The sequence below is a fragment of the Enoplosus armatus genome, chromosome 10 (assembly GCF_043641665.1).
Source record: "Enoplosus armatus isolate fEnoArm2 chromosome 10, fEnoArm2.hap1, whole genome shotgun sequence".
Taxonomy (NCBI): domain Eukaryota; kingdom Metazoa; phylum Chordata; class Actinopteri; order Centrarchiformes; family Enoplosidae; genus Enoplosus; species Enoplosus armatus.
In genome coordinates this window covers 8,920,119-8,934,833 of record NC_092189.1, presented here as the reverse complement: position 1 = coordinate 8,934,833, position 14,715 = coordinate 8,920,119, and the positions used below count along the sequence as shown (strand labels likewise).

At 40.0% G+C, this 14,715-nt stretch overlaps 1 protein-coding gene across 2 annotated transcripts in view; it reads left to right on the top strand.

Moving 5' to 3' along the window:
• The window catches only part of gria3b (glutamate receptor, ionotropic, AMPA 3b), a 74,360-nt gene extending 65,318 nt beyond the window's left edge, over nt 1–9,042 (top strand). The window contains exons 13-15 of one of the 2 annotated variants that reach the window (XM_070913070.1): nt 3,125–3,372; nt 7,219–7,333; nt 8,797–9,042. In XM_070913070.1, the coding sequence (XP_070769171.1) occupies nt 3,125–3,372; nt 7,219–7,333; nt 8,797–9,042 (609 nt within the window). Of the gene's footprint in view, nt 1–3,124; nt 3,373–4,161; nt 4,277–7,218; nt 7,334–8,796 lie in introns of both variants that reach the window. The other variant, XM_070913069.1, reaches the window with a different exon arrangement.
• Nucleotides 9,043–14,715: the final 5,673 nt, after the last annotated feature.

Genomic DNA, 14,715 nt, shown 5'->3' with positions numbered 1-14,715 from the left:
CCCATTGAAACAAACAAAACAAACAACTGGCCGATGCTTGTACCTAATTGCCGACCCCTGCTGTAAGGAAGCCTTCATTTGTATGTGCATGCATTAGTGTGCCTGAGTGCCTGCGAGTTCATATCTGCATGTGATTTGGCTGAATCGAAGGTTTCTCCCCAGAAGAATAAATGAGCACCCACCAGTTTCCCTCTGACTTCCCTCTAACCTTGTCTTGCTAAAGGCAAGTCCTGCTCTCTTTATTCCTCATCTTAGGTCGCCAGGCTGGAATGACAGACCTGCATTTGTCTTTATGTTTATTACGAGACAGCAGGAAACTCACTGCTGCTGACAGATTTGCAGGAGGAACACCTACACAGATGATGTAACTGTGTCGCTTAGGTAGGAGGGCTGGCTGAGATCGACTATTTAGGTACTTCATTATGAACAGAGCAACATTATGATAGCTTTAGTATAATTTGAAGACATTTAGAGGAGGAGGATTATGCTGTTTGCAAGTTCCCCAACATATTCTTGTGGGGGGTTTTTATTTTATACAATAGCTATCAGATGTAGCCACTCCCTGCTAATTGTCTGGAAGCTAATTTAGAATATAGCAGTATGTTCTCAAAGGGCCATTATATGGTGGAGAGGAGAGCCACATGTATAAAGCTGTATTTATGGCAGTATATAATTGCTCAACAAATTGTCTGCTCATTGATGATGGACTTCTGCAGTCATTATTCCCTAATTGAATTTTAAATGACCACCGTAGACCAGAATGTGAATGATTACATTTTAAAAGGAGATGAGAGTAGACTTCCAATGCATTATGACATGTTCATGTGTGTGTCTTCATGTCTGTGTGCCAGCAGCCGATAATCAAATATCTCTCTTTCCCTGCTGGGCTTGCTCACTGTATCTTATTTGTTGTTCTCTGCCTTAAGCGACTTTAGTTGCAGTGGAATCGGCCTATTTAGGTTTTGGTCGCACTCTGTCTCCGCTCTGATATTGATGAATTGACTTCATAAAGCACTGAGGCAGCACACTCTGTCGTCAGTAATCAATGCCCAGATCCATTCTATTCTCTTCATTTCTGGAGGCGTCTGGAGCTTTTTCCCGCTGCCAAGCAGATGAGCCCTGGGCTTTTGGGGAAATCGTCCTCCAAACTAGTGTCCTTTCCATGATGTCTGACACATGCAAATTGAGCCCATTTAACGGGATCGTCAACAAAAACATAACATCTGACTCTGACTGCCTGTGTTTGCATTAAAATAGGATGGCCACTGCCCCAACTTCAAGGCTTTTTCATCCGAGCAGAGAACATTCATCTTGTTGACTTTTTAATTTGTGTTATGTTGCTGTCTCATCTCATCCTCACCCTTGGCCTGATGCTCTATGACAGATGCCTACAAACAAATTCCATATGATTACATAAAGCGAGTAAAGCAGTTTCATTAGGTCAAGGTTAATGCTTTTGTTTATTAATAGAAATGCATTAGAGATGAATATGTTAAGGGGGCTTTTACTGATTCAGGACGGCGATGAGTCTGTGTAACGATCAGTATGTTTGGGCAGCCACAGAGCTCAGTATCCCCGTGCACTTATCTAAGCGTACTTTATCTTCAATTTTCAATAACAGAGCTTTAGAGTACATGATTTTTACTATTTTTTCTAACATTCCTAGTTTACTGTATAACCTATCAACAAACACTACAACTAATCATTGATTGCATATTTACATTATTGATTAACATTAGCATTATTCTTTCAATTAAGTGCATTAAGTCTATAGAATGTCAGAAAATAGTGAAAAATGACCATTAAGATTTTCCAGAGGCCGAGTTGACATCTCCATGTTGCTTGTTTTGTCCAACAAACGGTCCAAAAGTGAAGAAATACCTTCAAAACTAGTGACATTATAAGAAGGCGAAAATGGTACATTATACCTAGTAAACATCAGCATGTTAGCATGTTAGCGTGCTGATGTTAGCATTTAGCTGCTAGTGTGGCTGTAGACTCTCATAGTCTTGTTGCTTGATAAATGACTCAACCAGTTATCTAATGAATGAATTGATGATGATAATGACTAATCACTTCACATCTTACTCTTGCTAAACTGAAGACTGGAAAACACAGCAGGGAAGTATCTACAACAGACGTTGGCGTATCAACAGCTTGTCCATATTCCATACACAAACCCTTTGGTTGACAGTAGATCTTTTGATTCTGCCAGTTCTTGAAAGCCACCCAACCCCTTCGTCTTTCTCTGGCCTTTACTGAAAGAAAGTTGGTTTTTTTTATGTGGGATCCAGTCTGCAGTACACACAGTGCCACTCGGGAACTGGCTCATCACTGCTTGGACCAGGATCTATTCAAAGTGTGAAATGCCTATGCCAAAATAAATCCAGCGGCATTGAATAATTTAATTGATGCTTATTATAGATAGCGCTCAACTCCCACAGATTTTACAGGCTCAATAAGCCTGACCCCCAGGCGCTGGGGAAATGCTCATCTGTGTCACTTTGTGATGGGTTGCCTTATGCCTGTGTAACCCGCCTCCTTGTGCACTGTCACAGTTGAGATGTTACATTAAGGACAGTGTTGTTGAAATGACTGACCATAATAAGTTCTACAAGTTAAATTAAGACTATAAAACAAGGCTCACATTCAACTTTTGCAAGTTTCCTTATAAAAGATATAAATACCAACAATTCATCGTGACAAAAGTTTAATTATTAAAGATATTTTTTCATAACCAAATCCACAAATGCCAGTATTTCTACTAAAACCCAATTTGCATGACATTTGTACTGTACAGGTGATGTGTGATCCTCATTCGCACTTGATTTGAATTTGAGCCTCAAGCTGATGCATTATATTTGAAGAGTTTTATGCTGATGAAGAGAAATGGATTTTGTAAATTCTTGTACTTCGTGATCTTGTAAAAGTCCACCAGCTACATTTTCTGGAAGTGTTTAAAGATATCACGCTGCCGCTTTCCGAGATGTCTATAAATACTTCATGATGCCTGTTTTAAATGAAGTGATCATTAAGCACAAAAATCCTACAATAATCCATTAAATGCATATGACTTTGTTTGGATGTCTAAACTACTTCTCTTCTCCTTTTCTTCTCTGCACAGCGATCCAAAATAGCAGTGTATGAGAAGATGTGGTCGTACATGAAATCTGCTGAACCCTCAGTGTTTGTTAAGACCACGCCCGATGGCGTAGCCCGGGTACGAAAGTCGAAGGGCAAGTTCGCCTTCCTCCTCGAGTCCACCATGAACGAGTACATTGAGCAGCGGAAGCCGTGCGATACCATGAAAGTGGGCGGGAACCTCGACTCGAAAGGATACGGTGTGGCGACGCCCAAAGGCTCAGCATTAAGGTGGGTGGGATAATATAACAATATTCTCCATGTTGTTATAGTATTCCACCTACCCTGATGTCCCCCTGTTGTCATTCTCTTCTCTTCCTCTTCTTGTTTTTGTTATGGACACAGAGGTAACGGTAGTATGCTTTTCAATGCACTTGGATACAAAGGTTAAATAATGCTAATCAATGTTTCTGTAGTATTTTCATATCTATGATAAGAGTTGCTCGTTTCTAGTCGAGGAATCAAATCCAGATAACAAGGCTAAAGCTAACAATCATTTCATATTTATGTCTCTCTTACTGTTGCTTTTTTCTCTCCTTCGATCTCTCCTTCTGTCCCGTGTGCTGTCCTACCTGACTGTTGTGTTGTCACTTTTAATTTAACAGTTCAATGGTTTTTCAATTTAGCCTTTAAAAGCTGCGCTGTCACTTGTGACGAATGTTAATTGCATGATGTTTGTTGTTGTTACTTTTTCTTCTCAATGACAAGTGTCCCCATCCCGCACACTTCAGTTTCTAAACTACGTAACCCTTCATGCCACCTTTTCCAAGATTTAACACTGTCTTTACCTTATATGAGCCTTTCTTATCTCTCCATATTCCTTAAATTCTTAAACAATTTGTCCTTTCCTAGTCCATTCTGATTAACAGATACTGTTAAGTGCATAAGCCCCTGCTTTGACAGTGGTAGTCTCACTACCATTACCTATTATCATTATGATGCTTAGTACAATTATTACTTTGCATTAGATTTCTCACGGACCTGTGCATTTTCTTACAAGTTATGTTTTATCGTTTCAAGAAATGCTGTTAACCTGGCAGTTTTAAAACTGAATGAGCAAGGCCTCTTGGACAAATTGAAAAACAAATGGTGGTACGACAAGGGAGAGTGCGGCAGCGGGGGAGGTGACTCCAAGGTCAGCCTCGATGTCACCACAATCGGGTACCATAGTGCAGAGTAATCGGCAAGGCTGTTACAACTACCCAACCATAACCAAACCAACTGTCCGCCCCAACCAACCTGCTGCTGCCCCGCGGCAGATTACCAAATTAAACTTCTAGTCTGACCAGAAGGTTTAACAGCTCAGATCAAAGTCAGGAACCTTTGCTTAACAAACAGAAAAATAACATTTGTGGTTATTGAGACTGTAATGTTCATAGCAAATAAGAATTAAGATTTTCTCTGTATGACGACAGACGCTGAAGTTACTGGAAGACTATTAGGTGAATGTGGCTGCCCTGCAGTTGTGAAAGGTTGAGCTTTTATTTATTCTCCCTTACACATGTGTAGGGCAGATCATCAAGGCTTAGATATTTGGAATTTGTCTAAGTAGCTTTGAGTTTTGAGTAAAACCAGTCGATGTAGTTGAAGTTTGGCAGTGATAGAATATCTGACATTGAAAAGTTTGTAACCTCCAGCCTTCCCACTCCTGAAGAGGAACTTTGCTAATCCTGTAAAATACATGGCTTTGTAGTACTTCACTGCACAGCTGCTTCACATCCATGACACTGGCCCAGAACCCGTGAGCTTTAAAGCCAACATGATAAATTCTACTTAACGGCAAAAAACCTCGAAATGGCTGCTCAGCTGAGGCCGACAGGGAAGCAAGGGGAACAGCGGCGTCTTGAGGGGACTAAGCATTGCAGGCAAACGTGAGAATTCTAATTAAACAAAAGACCTATGATTTCTTTTTAATGAGTCATCTGATAAACCTCCCGTGGTTTGATTCCACTACATGCAGTTCCTACCCCAACTCATTAATAACCCAGCTGTGACCCTTTTGACCATCAGATCTTTCCCTCCTCTTCTGTGGTTAAATGATGAGTGATTTTTCCATTATGGCAGCTAATGGTGCAAAGTGTGAAACCCCACTCAACCATGAGAACTTAATGTAATGCTACTTAGATCATTGTGCTATTTTCACTACATTACAGGGCCAGCAGTCGCATTATATTCTTTACAACGCAGGTCACTTTAATGACAGATGATGCTGCCGGCACACATGTGATGATATAGGTCAGGTAATTGGCGAGATTACAGACAAGCTGCAAGGTCTGCAGATTGTGTTATTACTTTCCTAATGTCGTGGATTGGCCAAGACCACAATGAACAGTTAATCTGCAGCGAGTCACTTTTAAATAAGCATCAGAGGCTGCATGAGGCATAGATGAAATAATGTCTTGCTAAATGCCTGTGGTTTCTTTCTGAAAGGGATCCAAAGGTTCAAAAGTCACCTTTTCCAATGTTTGCATTGCTAACATTGCTATGTTCTGTGGTCGCTGAGCTCAGGAGGCCTCCCTGTGCGACTGAGAGCTCAGGCTCAGGAGCCGTTTGAAAGCCCCTGTCTCTTGTGCTGTCATCGATCTTTTATCATGCACAGGTATGTACTGTCTGTCTGTTTCCTGGCTTGTTTTGGCTCCCCAGGACTCAGTGGAAAGGCCCCCCGATTAGGTGGAATAAAGTGGCCTGGAGCACTCTGTTCCAAACAGTGCATCGCTTGGCGCCGTCCCGCTCACATCTCCGTTTTCCAACAGACATCAGGAGATGCACATAATCACGCACACAGTTGCACGCACACTCACACTCTCTCTCTCTCACACACGCACACACACACACACACACAAACACACACACACAGTTAACACAGCTCTCTCCTGCCCTCAGGCACAACACAGTGCAGCCTTGATTGAGTTTCAGACACAGAGCATGTTACAGTGTAATTGCATTGTTAATCAATGTCTCTCCGAGCCAAGACAATGGTCTGGTCTTCACAGTCCGTTTCTCCAGATTGGCTATGAGGGATATACAGTGGTGTAATCTTCTTCCAGTGCATTATGCATTGTGTGAATCCCCTTGGGGGACATTGTTCCCAGGGAGTAGTCAGGTCACTCATTTATCGATTCACTATTTTTCTTTGTTTCTGATTTGCTTTACACTTTTATACAGAGAGATTGGCCTGAGCCACAAATGATCTGCTGTTATATTAAAACTACAGAATGTGATCTTTAGCCAGCCTTTACAGTTTTTTTTTTTTAGTAAAGTAATTTAGCGCAATAGAATATTATGATCATTTATATTTACATACAGTATTGTGACATCATGATATAACTCCTAGAGATATCAAACAGCACGAAACATCTGTGTCAGACATTAGATTATGCAGCTACAGGAAAATATGAGAGGAATTATTCCACTGATACTTTTGAGCTTAGTCCTGCAGCTCTGTGCAGTTTTTGGTTGGGACACACTTCATCTGACACTAATCTGGCATAATTGGGAGATAAGGTTTTCTTAGCGATATGTCGGAACAGAAAGCGCAATAATTAATTAAGCTTTCACTTTTGGGCACAGTTGCTTGGATATGAAATTGGTTGTAATACCTCCAGAATTGATTGTTGTCATGCTGGTGACAGTAGCGTTAGCCATCGCAGGATTAAGCTGATGCTGTGGAAATGGAAAGGTAGCGTCTGTCACTTTTTCTGTTTGTCAAGACAAAGCTCCTGTTGGACTGAACTTGTTAAATGCTGTTCAGAAAGCCCCAGTGATCCATTACCTGCGTCCCCGCCCCCCCAAACCAATGTACCCCCATGCCTTTTAATACTCACAGACTTGCAGATTGTGCTTTCAGTACCTGCTCGTCGCCCTGTTAACAGCGTCTGCCGATTACTCAAAGCGATATGGGTAGGTCCTGGCTTTAGACTAGGGGTTATAAAGGTAATAGGTAGAATGCCTGCTATCTGTGATGTTGACATAGCCAGGAGCCCTGCTTTATCGCTTTGTAAAATATGTAGTAGTTTAAAAGTTGAATAACATAAAATAACATAATATAATGTTATTTATGTTATTTCCCACGTGAAGAACTCCTGTAAACCTTGCAGTATTGAAACTCAGTGAACAAGGCATCTTAGACAAGCTGAAAAACAAATGGTGGTACGATAAGGGTGAATGTGGAACCAAGGACTCTGGAAGTAAGGTCAGTCGCTGCAGGTCTTTTGTACTGATTCCAAATTGCATTTTGACGTACTGTTCATATGCAAGACAAGACTTCTCTAACATCTATAGTGTACATTTTTGTTTATTTGCTATACATATTTTTTTCTCTTTTTTTTTTTTAGTCTTTCAGTTTTTCTGCCACAAACTGTAACACAGTTTATGTGTGGCTTTGACACAAGGCACAACTTCCCCAAGTCATTTTCTTCTTTTTTTATGCCATAGAAATGAGACACTTTTTTGATGCAATTTAAAATGTAGAGACTTTTTGTGAAATCTGTAATGATAATGCTGTGGGGAAATTGCTAAAGTGCCTTTCAGATAAACTATTTCAATTGAATCACAGCAGTTAACAGTTGTTGATAAATGCTATTTTTTTGCTCATTTTCACTCTTGACATTCATGATACTTTGACCATTATGCTGCTGTTTCTATTTACCAAACTGTTAATGAAAATTTGATTTATTTGTGTTGTTACTAGTTTGCATCGAGATGTGTCTATTAGATTCTTTGGCCTCCTGTGGTGTGATGAACAAGCAAAGCCTCTTATTGTGATGAGTTACTCAAATTCAACTTCTCTAAGCGGCGGGAGCGCCATAGGGTGTCCTCTAAATCTTGCGGCTGCTCGGAGTTTGAGGTTTTAGGCTCTGTTTGCACATTACAAGAAGCTAAGGAATGTAATAAACCCACTATTTAACCCTCTGAGATACCGCCGGAGCCTCAGATTATTGGTTAGGGTTGCTAGATAGCTTAATGATATCTCCATGCTCATAGGGTTAAACTGCAAATAGTAAAACTCTAATGAACAAATTTTTAATGAATATGTTTGGTAGGTAAGCAGCAGCAAAATGGTTTAATCTTTAGTGTTTTTTTTTTTTTTTTACTTTAATGGAGCTATCATTCATCTACTATGAATTTGACTGTACTGTATGACAATGTTGCCATGAGAGTTATACGTACATGTCGCTAAGAGGATTTAAAAAGACAGGGATTTTCAGAGCTATCGACCTATGCGATACTGACCAGCTTCCTAACATGGTCAAGAGCAGAAGCCTAATTTTACATACATGCAGTGTTAGGGAAGGAAAGCTCTACATTCACCGGCAGATAGAGCCTTAAGAGTCGGCTTCTTTCTCCTTAGTGGAGAATGGTTTTGACTATGGCAGTCTGAAGTTCCTTACAACTTTGTGACAACCGTAGGGAAATCAGTTCAGTTTGAAAGTCTAGCCTTAGCACCTCATTACATCTTCAATTTTTGGTTGCTTGTAGCAGTTAGTATCCATAATCTGCCATACGTAGCACCAGCAAGATAGAGTATGATGATTTGCTAAAGCAGTTTTAAGTCGAGGCAATGTGAGGCTCAGTTTGAAGGATGCAGGCTGCATTTTATTCTGCTGCCCTCGCTCCACTGCAAAACTCTTAACTATGTTATTCACTTTCCCCCAGGACAAGACAAGTGCTCTCAGCCTAAGCAATGTGGCTGGTGTCTTCTATATTCTGGTTGGAGGGCTGGGGCTGGCCATGATGGTGGCTCTGATAGAGTTCTGTTATAAATCACGGCAAGAAACCAAACGGCTGAAATTGGCCAAGAATGCCCAGAATTTTAAGCCGGCTCCCCCGACCAACACCCAGAACTTTGCCACATACAGAGAAGGCTACAACGTATACGGAACCGAGAGCGTTAAGATCTAGAGGTACGTCGCCTCTCCTTACCGTCCACGCAGCCCCCGAGCACTTTGGGGGGGATGAATCATTTAGCTTCCTGTCATATCAGTTAGAGTAAATAATGCATCTGTATGTGTTGCTGTGCAGCCTCTGCTTGTGAAATTGCTTACGGTTGTCATGTTGGGCACAACAGAACACGCATGCCCACTCGAATACAAAACTCTGAGATATTGTTTATGCCTTGTAACGTATAGCTGCATGGATAGTGCTTCAGGCTACACAAAGGCTGTAACACACGATCCAAGCAAGTTACCAGATACACAAGCTGTGCAGAGTCATAGAGCTGCTGTATGGGGCTATTTTGCACTGTGTCAAAATGTGGCATGTTGTTAATCTGATCTTTAAAGGGGCAGTTCTCCCAAATTATAAAAAAAAAAAAATATATATATATATATATATATATATATATATATATATATATAAATTTCTCACTTCCCTCTGGTATCCAGCCTTGCTGATACTTTTGGTTGCACACAAGTTTTGAGATTTCAGCCTCCATCTCGATACAAAAGAGGTGAGTGGAATTGAATCTAATGTCCTTGCAGGATTAAAACATTACATTTAAGGCAGTATTGATTGATTTTTTTGTGGCCACAGAACAATCTGTTAACACAACATTTACATATTATCACCTTATAAAGTCGAAGGTGCTGGCAAACAGTTGCCTGTTTACACGGACAGCATTAGTGTTCATTTTAGGTCGTTTTTATGGCCACCTGGTGAATGTAAGTCCAATGTTCACTCTGTTTCGCTGTCCATCAACTCCTGAGGGAAATATCTGGCACTTTAGCTGCTAAATGCTATGCTGTAAACTATGTTCACCAGCTAGTGGCTAATCTTATCTGTCATTTTGCGCTGGGCAGGTAGTGTACAGTCAGTTTTTAGAGCTGCCTGCTGTGTCCGAAAACATTGATGCAGTGAGAGTGAATCAAAGCAGTAAAGTTGCGAGACAGAAAACCAAAACAATGAGCTGAGGGGAACTGAAGAGTTGGGTGATAATTCTCTATGAGAGACCCCTGTCACATTACATGTAGTCATTTAACCCATTGTTAATAAAAACATATTAATTAGTGCATCTTAGTGCAGTTTCTTTTTAGAAACCGTGTCCCTTTTACTGCCTTTACACAGAACACACTGTGAACAGCTTCCATGGGGACTATTTCTTCTGTAGAAGCTTAATAGGTAGTTCCACTGAAAGCTCAATTGCCCTTTAATACCACTAGAGGTAAATGGGAATTTGCAAAATATCTCTATACAGCAGTTCTGCAGCATTGAACTCAACAAAAGAGAGCATAGCCTGAGAAGTTTTGTTTGATTGGATGGATTGCATGTGTGTTCTGTTACTTCCTGGAGTGACGTGTTTACCAAATTACAGCTGTACAAAAGAACAACATCATTTAAAGGCCCTGAAAACATTTTCTCAATCAGCGGTTTACTTTGAGTGATTGGATCCTACGTTAACACAGTATTTTCTGCCAAAGTAGAAAAGTTTTGATTATTTACGCCGGAGACTTCTGGTCTGCTCACTGGTTTGAAGTGGGCTGCATGCGTCAAATAGTCAAATTTAGCTTATGTTGCCGGCACCACACCCACACAGTCCAGATGACGTGAACTGTCAAACTCAAATACATAACACTTAAGGATGAATTACACTGGGGAACAATTTGAAAAAAAAATTCTGTTGAGTGAGATTTTTATGCTGATTAAAACTAAAATTGGCATGCTGATTCCAAAATTGCAGTCAGTTTTTTTCTAGCACGTCAAGTTTTTTCTCCACAGCTTACCCTCCAGATAAGCAAAATTCCACTGATTAGCTGTAGTAAGACTTGCCAGCTGATTACGATTGGACTCATCTACAGCTACGTGGCAACTTGTTTGTGCAGTCACAATTGAGACAGTGCGGTGAGAGGTGTGTGCAGCTCCCAATAGGTCAGTACTATCACACACATATCTGTTAAGTACAGTATTTTTCATATCCTTTAAGAAAACGGGGATCCTATAGTTCAAAAACTTGACGTGATAGAGAAAAACTGAGATCAGTTTTGTATTCCGCACCCAAAAATTAGTTAAAAACAGCTGTCAGACCTAACTCAACAAAAATTGTGTTCCCCAGTGTTATCTGAACTTTAAATTCAGTTGTTGCTTATTTAGTTACAAATATTTGGTGGAAAAGATTTGAAAAGTTTTCAGGGGCTTTAAAAGAGTTTTATAAAGTAGCCATGTTTCTGTTGGATGGCAAGTCATCCTTCAAGTTTAGTCAAATAAAATCACCATTTTCACAGAATTTTTTGCATTTGTATGCATTTTTAATTTGAAATCTTATATACACATTTTGAAGTATTGACAGTTTTAATTCACACTCTCGTGTTGTCACCCAGCATGAGTCACACACGGATATTTTTTTCCTGGCAATCATACAATCCTCAACTCTTCCCGTGTTTGCCTCTGCTCTGTATTTCAACACAGGTTTAGGAAACATTTCCATTGTCCCTTACAACTGTGACTAAACATCTATGACTGGACAGGATAACGGGGGGGGATTGAGCTCCAAGCCAAATCCTCTCGGACACGGCACGATAATCTGCAATGACGACACGACTGGACTGGTCACGGGAAGAGCCGGCGCGGTTCCTCTCCTCTCAGTGCCTTATGGAACTCTGAGTCCAATCAATGCAACTCATTCACAATGATATTGCTTTTTGCTTGAAACTCATACAAAACAGAAGAATGGTGTAGTGATTCAAAATACATGTGATATATATATATATATATATATATATAAATATATATATATATATATATAATACATTTGACATGTTACAATGAATGAGAGAACTAAAGCCATCATTTGCAACCCTAAGCACATTTTGAAGTGCCAGAAAGAGGACGAATCTTATATGACAAGTGTCTAATTGGTTTCTTGTAATCAATACGATCAGATTACGCTTCATCCTTCTGCTGCCAGATTTTCACTGGTTATATGTGTTCAAATAATTTTATTAGATCTACTCAGTGCACTGTAAGACACTGGTTATTAGACAATAGCTTTTATACTGCTGTTAAGTCACTTATAGTGACCATGTACTTGTTTTAAAAGACAGATTGATCTTATTGGAGCGAAACGCCATTTAGCCCAAAAACAATTACGAGTGTGTTGTTTGTACTCTAAACTCTGGTGCTGCTGCCACTGTCTTCTGAACGTTTGATGGGACTCACGATGAAGATGAGAAGATGATCTGGTTTGGCTTTGAATGCACCACAGAACCAGGTCATGATTCGCACTTCCAATACTGCCAAGAGTGTGTTTTGTATGACAAAGAGAGTGTGTAAAGAAAAGTGTTCATGGTTGAGTTAAAAAAAAAAATGAGGAAAAAAAATCTGTTTGTGATTTGCAGTTTGTAAAATATCAAAGGAGCACTGACTCGCTAAGGTTCATCGCTCCGAAGCGGTCTTTCCCTGAAGTCTGGAGTCGTTCAAGTCTTCTGTACATGAAAGTAAAACCAAACAGAAAGGGTAATTCAATTGTAGATTAACTGCAATCCAATTAAAGGATAACAGTAATGGCTTTTAAACTGTAGTATTTTGGATTACCTTACCATTTCCTTTTAACAATTGCACATTTTACAATGAGCTGTGGTTTGCCTTTAATTTGATTTCCTTTAATGAGCATTACCGTGTTTGGTGACTTCACTTAGTAAATGAAAATGAAAAATATATGAATACAACGGAAACTAGATTTATACAAGGTTATACCAGGGAGAGTCCTGAAGCTTAGCACATTTCCATATTGCTGTAATCATTTCCTTTCTTTCAAAAAGACTGTGATTCCATAGGATTTAGGAAGATAATTATCTAATCACCTGAAACTATGGGTGGATAGTTTTATATATATATATATATATAATAAAAATAAAGAAACTGATAATGTGAAGTGAGGAATGAGTTGACAAAGATGTGTACATTTAGATAAATGAGAATTATTTATATTACACAATGAAAGACTGGTTTCCCTTTTAATTTTTTTCCTTTTTGGGTCTTTTTTTTTCTAAGAAACTGCATGTCAAATCAGTGATGCTTGACGAGCTCTGCTACTCACAAACTGACCTTAGGTTAATGTTAGAAATCCAACCCTGGTTATTCTTTTGTAAATCCGTTTCAACCTCTTTTCTTTTTTGTACGCCTCACCTTCTGCAAAAAAAACAAAAATCGCCAGGCATTAAGTAGTGGGTACAAAAGAGCAAGAGATGCATGCATAATTTGCTAAACCTCGTTAGTGAGGCGCTGTACAGACAATTTTAATACATTTTGTAAATAAAATGTACAGAAAAGGTCATGTGTCTGTGTTCATGTCATTTTGCAAACACTGTTTGAACCTGTGCACACTGAATAAAAACACTGTGGGTGATTTTGTGGCCTGCAGGGGGTAACTGGAGCACGTCCCAGCTCAGGTTAAACACACTGCGAACTTAAACCCCACTATCAGTCTGAGCAGCCCTCTGCAGACAAATGAACAAAGAGAGGAGTTTTTCCTGTAATGGTCTAATATTGAGCCGTTAGTGGAAGTGTGTGTGCATGTTTTGGATCAATAGTAAGCACCATCTGCCTCACTCACGCTCTCCTGCCTTGCATCCAGTGATTGAAGGCTCCATTGACAGCTTCATCTGGCATGGGATCTCTTTCTCTCTCTCTTTATAAGATGCATTGTGACACAATCAATAATGTATTATTATAACCACCAATTGCTTACAAAACATACTGCACACAGGACGCTGTGTTGCTTCTAATTCCACTTGTAAAGCTTCAAAACTTTATTTTGGGGAGGACATTTTTGTCAGGATTTACTTGAAGTTAATACAGCAAAGGGACAGTTAATCATTTAAATCCTGCTTCTTTCCACAGTGTAAACTGTCCATGTACAGTAACATCAGCACAATGCTCAATAGATTGCCCAGACAGTCTGTGTCATGTTACTGGTCACTAGGTCTGCATTGTGTGGTAAAAAATGAATTCCTCCTTCCCAGAGATCCAGCCTGCCACAGCTCAAATAACAAATCCAACGAACATGGCAAAAGACCAGTGTGTTTTTTTTGTTTTAGTTTTTTTCATTTTTGGATGCAGACACAATGATTCAGGATTTATTCACTGCACCAGTCCCGTGGAACAGACTCAGGCTGTATGAAAAGCTACTGTATGATCCAAACAACCCATTTCTGACAAAGCATGAAAGGATATTGCTTTTTTGTTCTTCCTTTGCTCCACTGCCTCTCCTTTTTTTTTTTTTCTTTGTTATGCCTGGACTGCTTTCAAACAGGAACAAGACAATGTGGGGGAGTGGTGTGCGAGGATGGCACTGCACTGCAGTACATGATGCTCATGAGACTATTCTCTGGAATTAGTTTACTCACCTATCACAGTGGTGGCGTTTGTCCTGCAAGATCTCTAGGAGGGAAAAACAAGAGGCAACAAGCAATTAGGAGGAGGCCTTTCATTCAGAAAGTGACGTGAGGAGAGGTACCGTTAATCTAATCACAAGAGCAGGAGAGCACATTTCCTTCCCCCAGAGGACAACTAATCATCCCCCACTGCTTCGTCGCACACTTCTTACACACTATGCGAATGTAGGCTGGCTTCTCGTGCTCG